The 13,753-nt window shown below is 49.2% G+C and overlaps 1 protein-coding gene across 2 annotated transcripts in view; it reads left to right on the top strand.

Moving 5' to 3' along the window:
• Positions 1 to 13,753, top strand: part of NIBAN2 (niban apoptosis regulator 2) — a 114,944-nt gene that overhangs the window by 83,638 nt on the left and 17,553 nt on the right. For both annotated transcript variants that reach the window (XM_090021399.1, XM_090021400.1), the window contains one exon: positions 971 to 1,138. In XM_090021399.1, the coding sequence (XP_089877525.1) occupies positions 971 to 1,138 (168 nt within the window). The remainder of the gene's footprint in view (positions 1 to 970; positions 1,139 to 13,753) is intronic.

Here is a 13,753-nt window from a genome sequence, read left to right on the forward strand (position 1 = left end):
TGCTGTCATTGATCAGGAAGGGGAGCCTAGGTTGCTATTTGTGCTTCAGGCAAAGGTGGGGTGGAGAAATATGCTTGTTCTGGAGTGCTCAGAGGCTGGGTCAAGGACAAATTCTACTCTGCGGATGTTCAGGTGGAGCAATGCCACCCACCCTGATCAGCAGAGTCTAGCCGGACCTGTTCCTGCAAGAAAACAGGGGGGAGGACCTACTTCACAGCTGGTAGCAAAGCACAATTGACGCACACTTCTCTCCCCCATCTCCCCTTCCAATACAAGTATTTCCAGCAGTTCAATTTCCCACTGTGGCTAAGTGCCAGCCCTATTCAGTGGGCCCCCTGTGGTGGTTGGCTGTGTTGCAGAGACTTCAGGAAAGGGATGTAATCATATGGTGCAAATGGAGGCTGGAAAGGAGATGAGGAAATATGATTATGAGCCAGTGAGCTGGAGGGGGATGAACAACACCCAGTTAGTGTCCCACTGGCCATCTCTAGATCCTGACCTCTCATGGGCATTTCTTGTGACCAGTGCAGGGTGGTGTGGGAAGCTCACTGTGCTGTTCCAGGGCCCAGATAGGCCAGACATCTCTCTCCAGAGTACCCTATTTGTTGTTTCTTCTCTGTGCCTTGCTTTCAGCAGGGTTTGAATTATGGGGGGGGAAGAGAGGCTGAGCCCCCCCATAAGAGACAAGAGACCTGTATAAGAGACGAGGCCCCCCCTGCCCTGCGCTTTTCTAAGCAACCCAGGGAGCAGCGGTTCCTTCCAGCTGCCACCACCGCTGGCCCTAGCCCCACAAGACTGGCAGGGACCTGTGCATACAGCCAGTTTTTTTTGCAGACCTCCCCCCAGAGTCAAAGTGTAATTCAAACCCTGGTCTTTGGTTATAAAGCCTAAGGCCTCCTTCCAGGCCAGTTCTGCATGGCCTTGGCAACATAGACCTGTAACTTGAGGTGCTTTTTTTTCCTTTCAACAGGGACTACATCCAAATCTGGCAATGCCCCAATCCTGAAGTGCCCCACTCAGTTTCCTCTCATCCTCTGGCACCCCTATGCCCGGCACTACTACTTCTGCTTGATGACTGGAAAAGAGCAGGACAAGTGGCGAGCAGTGTTCCAGGACTGCGTGAGGCACTGCAACAACGGTAAGCTCAGAGCTTGGAGCTTGCTGCCAAGAAATGGGACCTCGTGTGTTTTCAGTCTCTGCCTTCCCTACCTTTCAAGTCCTGGGATGTGAATGTGTTGTGAGTCCCGGGCTGAAAGGCAGATCTCTTAAGAAATGCTATCGTGGGGTTCTGCAGTAGTTTGTGTCTGTCTCTGAATTAGTTGCCATCTTCTCAAGTTCTGTCTGAGATTGTTGATGGCAGGTATTTAGCAGAATTCGCAGTCATTAGAATCTGACAGGGCCACAACGTGAGCACTTCTGCTATGACTGTTATTAATCTTACTCTGCTTAAAGGTTAAGTACTCTTGTTCACTAGAGTGGGATTGTTTGGTATGCACAAGTGGGATTCATGCCAGGGCTGCACGAAAAGGCTATGTTTCGATTCAGTTTCAGATTTGGCAGTTTCAGAAGGACAGCAATTCATTTCGGTGTTTTGGATCACTGTTCCCTTTCGATTTGGCCAAATCTGTTACGGAGTTTTTCACCGCCATTTCGGTGACTCGGCCATAGGCTATAATGGGGAATCACTAAAATGCCTATAACTTTGTCATTTTGTGCCTGATTCTGATGAAAACTGCAGGGATGGTAGCCCCTTCTGACAGCATGAAGCCTGCCAAGTTTCAAGGAGATAGGCACAGGGTTTTCTGTGACACTGCACCTCAAACTGTTCAAAGCAAAACTCGTATCGCTTGCTGGCAGTGGCAGCCTGCTGTCATCCCATGCACAGATCTGGGGGCCCGAGCCCCCTGGGTGGGATGCGGGGCTGTGCCGTACTCTTCCCGGGGGATGCAGGCCCCCAGATCTGTGCATGGGATGCCAGCAGGCTGCCCTCCCTCCCCCAGAGCACCGGGAATGGAAGGGACCTCAGGGACAGATCGCAGACACTGGCCAGCTACAGATGTCACTATCAGGGCAGTCTTTCCCCCGGTCCTCCTCCTCCTCTTCTTAGGTTCTGTTTCCCTGCAAGCCCGGCTCCAAAACTCCAAAATTTTCTCAAACGTTTGAGATGGTTTTGTTTCAGAGATGTTTCGGAGCCTTTTGTTTCCTTTCAGAATTGGTGTTTCAGGCTCCGAAACAGGCCGAAACTCTTCTGAATCAGAACGGCTGCTGAAGTTTCTCACAACCCTAATTCATGCTAGTTGCATTGCAATCCAAATAGCAAACTCAGGGGTCCAATATTAAAGCTGGTTTCTCACATTAACAAAAATTCTGCAGACCAAATGTCTGCCTTTGATTTCAGCCTGCTGGAATGCTCTTGAAGTTCAAGGAGTGTTGGGAGTTGTGATTCAGCAACTGGAACCCAAGGTTTTACACCACTGTCCATCATTATTGTGTCTAATCTCCACCTAATGGCCAAGGCCATCGAGTACATTGTGGAGTCTGAGAATGTACTTGGATGTGACATTGGGGTCAAAATGGGGAAGGGAGCTTGTTCCATAGCTGCCTGGGTCCTGTGGCACTACCAGTGGGAGAAAGTGATTGGGTGAATGGGCAGAGTGACTTGAGTTGCAGCCAGGGAGCAAACTTGTGGGGCAAAAGAAAATGATTTTGCTGGTATGTTGCTGATGTTTAAGACATGTTGTCTGCACATGCAAACACTCCTTAGCTGGGGAGCACTTTAATTTGTTTTGCTTCCTGTGTCGTCCTGAGACTTGGTACCTACTGTAGTAACTATAAGTTACTTCCAAAAGGAGGAAATGTGTTGGAAAGCTGCTCAGCATCCCTCTATAGAAGAAGATACTTCTTTTATACCCACAATAGAGGCACCCTTGCCCCAGGGGATGGACAAAACTAGGGGCAGAGGCAGGTTGAAAATGGTGGGAGCATCCAGCTTCAGGATAATTTGGTTGCCAGTCTTGCTGCATAAAGGATCCTGGTGGTTTAACTAGGGAATGTGGGACAGTTGGGGATAATAAACAGCAGGAAAAGAAACATGCTTCCATTTCAAGTCCCAAATACTGCTGTTTACAAGCCAGTGCCCTCAGCAGAGCTTCCTTTTGAGGGACTGTGGTGCCTTCCAGAGCTCTCAGTGCATCAGCAGCAGTGAAGAGCCGCATTCCTTCGTTCTTCTAAGTTAGGGGTGGTCAACCTCTGGATTGCGGACCAAACGCAGTCCGCAGACCAGGGACAAGTAATACGACCACCCTCCTCAGCTGTCAGATTCTCAAATCCTAAACACTGTGGCAGGTCATTCCTGCCTGTGGCAGGGGGTCAGGCTGGATGATCTGTTCAGGTCCCTCCTGACCCTTGCTACTATGGAAACTACTAGGTCAGAACTGGGCTATGCCCATTCCCTGCACGGGGCCAGGTTGGGGCTGGGCTGCTCCTCCTTCCCTCTGCAGGGTTGGGCCATAGCCTCTTCCCCCCAGGGCCAGGTGAAGCCCTCTTTTCTTCATGGGGCTGGGCCACATCACCTTCCCCCTGTAGGGCCAGACCATGTCCCCTTCCCTTCCTTGGGGCCAGGCTACCTTTGTTCCCCTCCATGTGGCTAGATGGGGATCTGTGGCTGTCCTCGGTGCTGGATCAGGGCCACCAGCTGGATCCAGCCCACAGACAGACGAGGCACTGCCTATCTGGTCTGCTGAAGAACAAAGTTGAGCATCACTGTTCTACATCACTCTGACATCAGATGCTCATGATTTGGGGCCATTCTTGCTGGTGACTGTTCCACAGAGTAGCCTTCTTGCATTCAGTTTTAACAGGACAATTTGTTGGCTTCGGTTGTGGAAATCAGCCTGAACTCATGGCTCTGGTCTAAGCAGGGACTCTGAAAATGTTCCTTTGTTGCCACTCAGTCTCACTATGTGGATCTACATGAGACACTCACTGCGCAGTAGCCTGTCATAGCATGGATGGCACTAATACGCTCCTGCGCACTATTATTAGGCTACTGCATGGTAGTGTCACTTAAAAAATGTTCACTGGTGCTGCTGTGCAGTAACTCTAGTTACTGTGCATTTATTTAGTATTTTGCTTATACAAGGACTAAATAAACGTGCAGTAACTACTGCACAGTAGCATCTTGTGCCCAGAGTGTATTAAAAGCCATCTCTGCTGACATGATCGATAGAGAATAAAGTAGGCTGGGATGGGAGACTTATTGATAGAGAATAAAGTAGGTGCACATGGAAGGTTTTTAACTGCTGCACTCTCCCATGTGCTCTGTATAGTCAGACCCCCTCTGCAAGAGGGGCCAGCTTCTAGCATGGCTTATGCATCCTCTGAATGACTACCAGTATTCAGACAGCAGAACCTCTCATTGTGTTTGTGCTGGAAAGGGCCCAGTATGTGTCTTGGTCCTTGCCTCTTTCACTCAACAGCTTTCATCTGCAAGGAGACACAATGACAGAGAACCCTCAGTGTTTTAAATATTCTCTAAAGGTCCAGAAATCCATGTGGCAGCTGAGATCTGGAAGGCAGGGGCAGAAATAGGAAGGGTGCCCTTTTGCACCCCCTCCCACTAGTATGTTGGCAGCCACTCTGGGGCGTCTTGCCCACTACTACGACCTCGGCAGTCCGGGCAACTGCAGCGGTGTTGGGCTGTGACAGGACTCGGCTCCAGCTCTGTTCTGTGCTTAACCAATGCACTGAAGTCTGCAGTGTGTTGCAGAGAAACTCTCCTTCCTTGAAAGCTGACCTTAAAACTTATGTAGAAAGTGAGAGTGAGAGGAGAAAGCAGGAATAACTGGCCTGTCAAAGTCTGGGCTTCAGGTTCAGTGGTGAGAGATTCATCCCACTTCATATTTGGGTCATGCCACATTTGTTTAGGAGTCAGGAAGAAGGATTCAGTGAGTGACTTCTGGATTGGAGGGGCATAAGTGAAGACACATGTCCATTTCCCTGGTCGTCCTCCAGAATGAAACTAGCGGTGGAGAGGGTATAAGCCCCATGTGGAGGATTTGGTCGGTCCATATAGTACTCTTTTGGCAGCACGAGAGCGCTGCTTGCAATCATGGGACTCCAGATCCTGAGGGAAAGGTGAACGGGCAGGACGAGAGAGCCTGGCTGCCTGGCAGTGTGGGGACAAGCTGACATCCTTGGCCTGTCGCCTAGGAGAGTTGGCGTGGAGCCTCATCTGGCTCTGCTCTTGCTCTTGAGTTTCCGGGCACGGGAGCCAGCGCAGAGCAGCCACCGGACACCGTGAAGGGGTCTTAGCAGGTTGGCTGCTGCTCTGGCTGAATGTGGCAAGATTTGCTCGGGCTCTGTTTGCTTGTCCAAGCTCTTTATGCTTAGCCTGGCGTACAGGCCTTGTGCTCAGCCTGCCAGCTCAGCTGTCTCCAGGCAGCCTGGTGTCTGACTCCAAAGCAGCCGCCCTCCTGCTTTAATTATGGGCTGTCACTTTAAAAACTACCAAGCATTTCAATAGTATGTGTTGTTTAAGCCAGCTTGGATCATGCTTGTTAAGAGCCATCCAGCACATGGAGATCTAATTACTATTTTCTACCCCAGAGGGCAAAAAATATTTTGTAATTAAACTGATCAAAACTCAGAGCCACTCTCCTGTTATTCCCACCCCCTGGTGACCCCCTAAAGCTGCCTCCATCCTCCTACAGGTTTTTTGTGGCGCTTGATGACTTAGCGAGAGATGAGCTGGGTGGTCCGGCCATCTGAGAGACCCAGGAATGGGCTGGGAAGACAGGAAGGGCCAGCTGAGAATTGGCGCTGCCATCCTAATTGAATTAGCTGCTTTAGTAGCAGCTCACGTGCCTTCTGCAAGCCCTGAAGCATTTCAGAGCCCTGCGATTTATACAAAAACTGGGATTAACGTCAGCGCAGCCCCAGCACCATAATGTGGCTGTTGTCACAGTGCCAGTGAGGACAGTGGGATAGTAAAGAAAGCTGCGCTTCATCTGGTTGGAGTGAGAGGATAGGTTTCAGGCGTCCTGCAGACAAGAGTCCCGCTAAGAATAATGGCCTCTGCTCATAAATTTTTTCGACTCTTTAATGACCATGGCCTCTGTCTCTCATATCACATGTACTTGCCCTGTAACATAAATTAGCTCACGTGCAACTCTGTACAGAGGCATCTGCAATCTAGGGGCTGTCTATGCAAGCCACTGCCTATCGCACAGTGCTTACAGTCCAAGGAACACTAGTCTTTTCATGGTACAGCTCTGTCTGAGGGTGGAGTTGCTACTGGCTGCAAACTGCATCCTGTATTTGCAAGGAGGCTCCCCTTCCTCTAGGACTCCTGAAAATAGCTGTCCCTTATGTAGCTGCCACCTAGGTACAAAGGGGATTAGTGGTAGGTAACTTTGAGTACACGTTATTGTCCAAACGGCTCTGCAGATGCTGGTTTGGCCAGTCAGTGGTTCTCCTAGGAAAGCCGAGAAAACATACTTCCCTCCACCCTGCTCCACACCTTGTCACAGAAAGGAGTGGGAAAGGAGGAGCAGTTTGGGTGTTAGGAGACCTGGTCCTATTCCCAGTTCAGTCATTAGCTTGCTCAGTAACCCTAGGCATGTCCCTCCTTCATCTTTCTGTGCCTTTAGACCGCAGGGTGCTGTAGGAGATGTGCCTGGTCCAGCACCTAGGATACGGGCCCAATTGTAAGGAGGCAGTGTGGCCTAGTGAATATTGCACCGGACGGAAACTTAGGAGAGCCTACGTTCCAATCCTGCTTTGGACACTGGCCTGCTGGGTAACGTTGGACAAGTCACTGACACTCAGTGCCTCAGTTTCCCTCCCTGGAAACAAGGTAACGATCTTGCCTCTTGTAAAGCTCTGAACGTGCCAAAGAGGAAAGAAGTCTCTCAAAGGTTTGAGGTGCTACCGGGATATAAATAATAAAATGACAGCTCGCCCAGCAAGCAGCATTGGCTCTGCTCCCTTTAAGACATTGGGCTTCAGGTTTTAGCCCCTGCAGTTCTTGCTGGCATCTGCTCCTGATAACCTGGGAACAGAGGCGCTCAGAACTGCAGCAGATGCTCTTGCTCCTGCTCTTCCTCCCTCCTTGACTCAGCAGAAGCCTCCTCCTGGGCCCCTCCTTCACCTCTGCAAGCTCTGGCAGGTCCCTGCAAGACAGAGCCCTCTCCCTGGCCTCAGCCAGCTCTCCAGTCCCAGCCTGCATGGCAGCACGGAGGGCGAGGCCCTGCTGGCACAAGCAGCACAGTGGCATTTGCGTGCATGTCTCCCCGCCCATCCTGCTCTAAGCTTTCCTCATTTGGAGAGTTTCCTCCTGGGTCCTGGCTGAAAATTGCTGCACAGGGGGGCTTGTTAACTAGCTGTGCGAGGGCAAGGCTATCAATCGCCCCCCTTCCTCACCACTGCCACCCCCCCACAATGAAATTTCTTTCCCACCTAGAACTGTGCTGCACACTCCTCGCTGCTCACCAGGGCCCCGTTGGTGTTCTCGGCCGTGCCGGGAGAGCTCGGTGCTCTGAGCCAAGGTGGAAATAGAAGGGCAAGGAGGGACCATGGGACGCTATTCCCCAGGTGCAGTGGTGTCTCCAAAATCAAGGTCCATGTGTTCACACGGCTGCCTTATTGCTGTCTGCCTAGCTCATCGCCGCTGGAGAATTTCCGGTGCAGCTGAGGTGGTGGCAGGGGTCAAGAGCCAGCAGCTCCGTCCTGGGGCTGATGAGTGTGGCCTGCTTCATAGGAGAGGGACACGGTGCTTGGAGATCCAATGATGCTAATATGTTTGTGATCTGGGCAGTGGATCACTGGAGCTGCTGTTAATTTGATCCAGGCTTTTAACTTCACTAAGCTTTCGGTTGTGGGGTCAAACACAGGGTGTTTTTCCACATTGAAGCCTGCTGTGTTTAGCCCACGTGACACATTTAAAAGACTGACCTGGATCTGAGTGTTATCTCTTCCCTCTGCTTCTCCTGGTTTGCATGCGTTTCCCGGTTGCACATATACAGTCTTGAACTCCGCTTATTTCCTTAATTTAGTGGGGGGGGGGAGCCACGTAAGCAGTGCATAAGTGAAAAGAGGCCGAGCCCCCTAATTTAGCAGCTGCTAACAAAAAAGCTGCTCCCCATTAGCAACAGGATGAGCAGTGTGTGTTGGTTTTGTTCCTCCTCCTCCCTCACTTGGGCATTCTTTAATGAGAGAAAGAGAAACATCTGTGCTGCAAAGCATCTAGCAGCAAAAGCCTGACTTGCTTGGTAGAAGAGAGGGTGCTGGCATTGTTTATTTCTTCAGCTGGCAGGAAACAGTCTTTCCATTGGAGAGCCAAGCTCACTGGAAGGGATTTGTTCCTTTGGAAAAGCATTGGTTTTGATCAATTTTTAATTTAAAAAAAAAAAGGAATTCTTAGAAATACTTCAGAGTGAACAAAACAATTTGGTGGGCATGTACCAAATAAGGAGCTCTGGTTTTACTGGTCAAAACTTGACGTTGAGATTTAAACAAGCAAACAAAGAAGATAGCTAGATAGATAGCTATTTGGCTCCCTGGCTTTATATATATTTAAATAACCAAAATCTGAATGGCCCCCTTTAATATCAACTATATAACTTAGCATTTGCAACAAATCTTTGATTTTTTGGGGTGTTCTTTTTTACTTTCACTTTGGCCCAAATGGGGCTGAAAATTGTTCAAAATCCAGCATACGTGAGACGAGGACCCTTTTGGCTCTGTTTATCTCTATCACTGCCAGCCATGCCACTGATGTTCAACATCACGAAGGTTGTTTCCAGACCATGGGCTGGAGGAAAGGGTCCAGTATTTGATTACAGAATTAACTTGCACATGAAATGGGATTTACCTGGAGGTGAGAGCCAGACGGTTGGAAAGGAATTGCCTCTATGCATCACACTTTGGGGTGAAGGTAGCAAACTTTTCTTGGAGGGGTAAGGACAGTTGCATCAAAGGCATATTGTAGATGGGTGTTGTACACTGTTCAGTAACTTGCCCTGAATTTCTGATGCACAGGGCCTTTGGGTATTGCTGTCCCAATAAGATTGCTGCTAGTGTTAGTGTGCATCAGTACCATGGCAGGATCCTGTCTGAGTGACTAGACAGATGCCCACCCAGGTTGCCTCAATGCTGAAGCCCCCAAAGGCAGAGGCTGTAGTTTTAAGTTGTCATGTTTACCCCTGAATGCAGTGTTGGATATACCTGTTTGGAGTTATAGCAGTGGCTAGCTTTGCACCCACATCCATGCCTCCTCAAACCTTCTTCTCCAGACTGGATTTTAGGGAGTCCCTGCTGTGGGAGACATTTGTTAAAGAGGCTTGGATATAAGGATCTTACTTCTGTGTTGCTTACCTGGCTTTATTGCAGATCAAGCCAGACTTCAGTGACTGACTGACTTCCTGAAGGATGTGGCGTAGCCTTGACCAAGAATCACTGGACATTGTACCTATGTTTGCGCCACAGCACTGGGTGCTGTTAAAAGCACCCAGCGCTGCAGCATGTGCATTTGTGTAAATGGCAAAATGTGCATCAGCGCTGAGAAAATGGTGGTGGTGCACTTTTGAACTAAAACACATCAAAGGTGTTTTGGTTGAAAACCGCGCTGCCACCATTTCCTCAACGCTGACACGCATTTCGGCATTTATATAACTGATAATTGAGTCTGCTCTGCTGCGTCGGCTCGCCAGCACGTTGGAGCAGACAGATGTATGTGTATAAATGCCCACTTAGGCTAAGTACAGACAGTCAAGAAGTCCGAGGCTGAATTGATTCAATCTTTGCAGGTTAGTCTGAGCCGCGTAGATTGAACCGATAACAAGTGAACAGGCATTCACTTTTGTGATTCTGGAAATGCAGCCACATGCCTGCAGTGGCTCAGGCCAGAAGCTGGGGGGCGCTAGAGCACATCTCCCTGCTCAGCTGGAGCAGACAGGTTGAATGTGAAGGGGATCTGGGACAGAATTTCAATAAACCAATTTAACCTAAATCAGTTAAGTCTGACACTACACCCATCCAGGTTTATCTTAAACTGATTTCAGCCATTTTGAAAGCAGTTCAAGTGTGCTGTACTTGCGTTATGTTACAGATTTGAACTGGTTTTTGATCACTGATACCAATTTATGGGTTATTTCTGCCCCTAGCCTTCACCAGTGCTATGCAGGAGGTCAGACGAGATGATTGACAAAGGTCTGCTGTGGCCTTTGAATTTATTAACTGCATTTTAACAGTTTATATTTTGAAATGCACACTGTAAAAAAAAATACAAAACAGCTCTGGATTTCCCATGACCGTGCATCCTTTGCTATATGCACATAACAAGTGCTCAGCACGGCAGCAAAAATAACTTGTTCACCTATATGTTAACCTACTGGCCCAGCATCGTGAGGGGTGAATGACTAAGCAGGTTCTCTGTTGTTTTGCGTACTTCAATAGAAATTGTACAAAGAGCTGCAGAGTTGACAGTTAATGTTGCTGATGCATGAGCTGGACAAAGCATGTGGCTTGATTCACCCAAGCTATAATGACACTGATTTAAACTCACATTTTTGAAGCCGTAAAGATTGATGATGTCTAACTTCAGTTTTAGGTTTTTTAGCTACTAATTTGATACCAAACAGGTGGTTGTTTTGTATGAACTGTGTTGTTCCTAAAAGAATTTTAAATAGAAATGAATATAATTTTCTTAGCAACAGTTACAGCAAATGTAGGTTTTCTTTTTTTCTGAATAACTTTTTAGGTTTCTTCCATGTTAGCAGGGACCCTGGACAAAGCCATGGGCCACATCTGTGTGTGTGAGGATGCTGCTCAATAGGGCTGTGCGAAGCAGCAGCGTTGTGCTTCAACCTCCATTTGGATGGGACAGTGTTTTGTTTTGAGTTTTGTTTTGTTTCAAAAGCACTGTTTTGTCGAAACGGGGTTTTTTTTGCTGTTTCAACACTGTTTCGACGTTTTGCCCATAGGAAGCAGCCTAAAACTTTGTCATTTCTTGTGTGATTCCAATGAAACTAGCAGGAATGGTAGCCCCGCCTGAGGGCAGTGAAGCCTGCCAAGTTTCAAGGAGATCAGTGCCGGGGTTTCTAGGAAACTGCACGTTAGGCTACTAACAAGCAGGAGCTGGGGAGCAAGAGGCAGACTGGGGGGGCCGCACCCCGGGGAGGAGTCCAGCAGAGCCCGCAGCCCTACTAGGGGTGCAGCTAGGCCCCCAATCTGCCTGCCAGATCACAGGTCACTGCTTCTGCTGCCTGGGACCCAGCGCAGGGGAACTGAGCCAGGCTGGAGGAACTCAGCCGGGATGGAAGAAGCGCTGCGAGGGGCTGGCAACTCAGTCGGGATGGAGGAGGCACTTCCCCCAGCCACACTCAGCTCCCAGTGGCTCGCAGCTCTGGGGAACTCAGCCTGGCGGGGGGAAGCACCTCCCCACACCGGGCTCAGCTCCCAGCGGCTCGCAGCCCCGTGGAAGTCAGCCTGTTAGTGGGAGGTGCCACCTCTGCCCACCCTCTGCCCTCATGAACTCCACGGGCTGGTGGAGCCAACCGAAGCGCAGCCCAGTGGTGGGAGGCAGGCAGAGCTGGCGCTGCGGTCCAATCAGCCCCACGGACCGCAGCCCAGCGGCGGAAGGCAGGGAGAGGCAGGGCTGTACTCCCCGCCGGGTTGAGCCACATGGGGCTGGGAGCACAGCTCTGGCTCTCCCCTATCTTACACTACCTGGCTGGCTACTTCGAAATTTGAAATGTTTTGAAACTTTCAAAACTTTTTAACTGGCCTCGTTTTGTTTGAAGGCTGGTTCGAAGCCCTTTGTTTTGTTCCGATTTCTCTGTTTCAAGCTCGAAATGAGTCGAAACAGCATCGAAATGAAACAACTGGAGAAGCTTTGTACAGCCCTACTGCCCAATAAGGCAGCGGTGTTTCAGGTCTTGGACTGAGTGTTCCTTGCCTGATGTCTTTCTAAGAACTGGGAGAACATTTTATAAGGAAAAATAGCTTGTTCAAAGATGGGGAAAGAGCATTCTGCAGGGACTGAGGCTATTTGGATCATCTTCAGCAAAGCTTTGACTGGAGAGAACGGAAAAGATAATCAACTATTTTTTTGTTTCAAAATGACATTTTTCCTTTAAAAAACATAACGTTTTTTTCAGTAGATCCAAGATAAGGTGTTTCAGACTTTTCTTAGTAAAAAAAAAAAAAAGCCCCCAAATATACTTTGGTTTGATCACAATCAATTAATCAGTTAAATAAAAAATACAGGGGGGGTGATTACTTTGCCCACTGAACCCCAAAAAATCCATTTATTCACCTAGCTTCACTCTGTGCCTCCCAGACACTGTTGTGGTGGCCTGGCTGAATGAAACCTAAATGAGCACTTGGGGGGCTCAACCACTTTATTCTTAGGATAAGTGTTAGTACTGCAGTCTTTAAAAGCACAGCTGGATTCAGCAGTCTCCAAAAGGGGCTTCCCTTGTTTAGATTGTTATTCACCATACAGCGTCATGTTGGAGGGTCTGAAATTCATGTGTCTTGTACAGTCTGTTCCAAAGCCAGGTCTGTGAGTACCGCAGTGAAGCTCATTTACACTGCTCTGAAATACCTTGAGAAACTGTGTTTGACACAACGCTCCGTATCCAGGGCAGAGTTATCTTGGTTAGCTGTGGAGATGATCTCCAGAACCACCACAACCCATTGAGATGTACAGACACCTGTACTTCTAGGGAGCTGGATTCTTCCATCTCCACTTGGCCAGGGAAAATATTCCCTATTGACCCAGATTAAGTGACTAGTACAGTAATTTCCTTCAGGCAGAGAAATCCTAGGTCTGTTGAACTCAAAGGCAAAACTCCCATTGACTTTGATGGATCCAGGATTTCCTGGTAGCTTGCTAGGCTGCGCGAGATCTGGTGTGACACCTCTAATTTGGTAATACCGAGGGCTGCTCAGCCTTCCAGCCCAGGTCCAGCTATCTCCTCTAGCACTTGGAGAGATACTGCCCACATCTCTATCAATCGGAAGCAGACTGGCCAAGTTCGCAGATGACACCAAACTTTGGGGTAAAGAGTCCACACCTGAGGATAGGCTGGTGATCCAGGCCAACCGTGACAGGTTCAGAAAATGGGTGGGTGAAAATCTGATGACATTCAACACTGAAAAACACAAGGTACTCTACCTCGGGGGGGGGGGGACTTCCAGCATGCTTATAGGCTCAGCAGTCCTGTGCTTGCTTGCACCATGGCTGAAAGGGACTTGGAGGTCACGATTGACCACAAGATGAATATGAGCCACCAATGCGATGTCGCAGCTGGAAAAACGACTAGAACTCTGGCTTGTATCCATAGGTGCTTCTCAGGCAAATCCCAGGATGTAATCCTCCCGCTGTACTCGGCTTTGGTGAGGCCACAGCTGGAGTACTGTATCCGGTTTTGGGCTCCACAATTTAAAAAGGATGTAGAAAAGCTTGAGAGAGTCCAGAGGAAAGCCACGTGCATGATCAGAGGGCAGGAGAACAGGCCCTATGATGACAGGCTGAGAGCTGCGGGACTCTTCAGCCTGGAAACGTGCAGACTCGGGGGGATCTGGTGGCTGCCTATAAGCACATCAGGGGTGTGCATCAGGATCTGGCGAAACGCCTGTTCACCAGAGTGCCCCAAGGGATGACAAGGTCAAATGGTCACAAACTCCTCCAAGACCGCTTCAGGCTGGACATAAGGAAAAACTTCATTACTGTCCAAGCCCCCAAGGC

The sequence above is a fragment of the Crocodylus siamensis genome, chromosome 11, assembly GCF_052110815.1.
Source record: "Crocodylus siamensis isolate JL-2025a chromosome 11, ASM5211081v1, whole genome shotgun sequence".
In the NCBI taxonomy this organism is placed as follows: domain Eukaryota; kingdom Metazoa; phylum Chordata; order Crocodylia; family Crocodylidae; genus Crocodylus; species Crocodylus siamensis.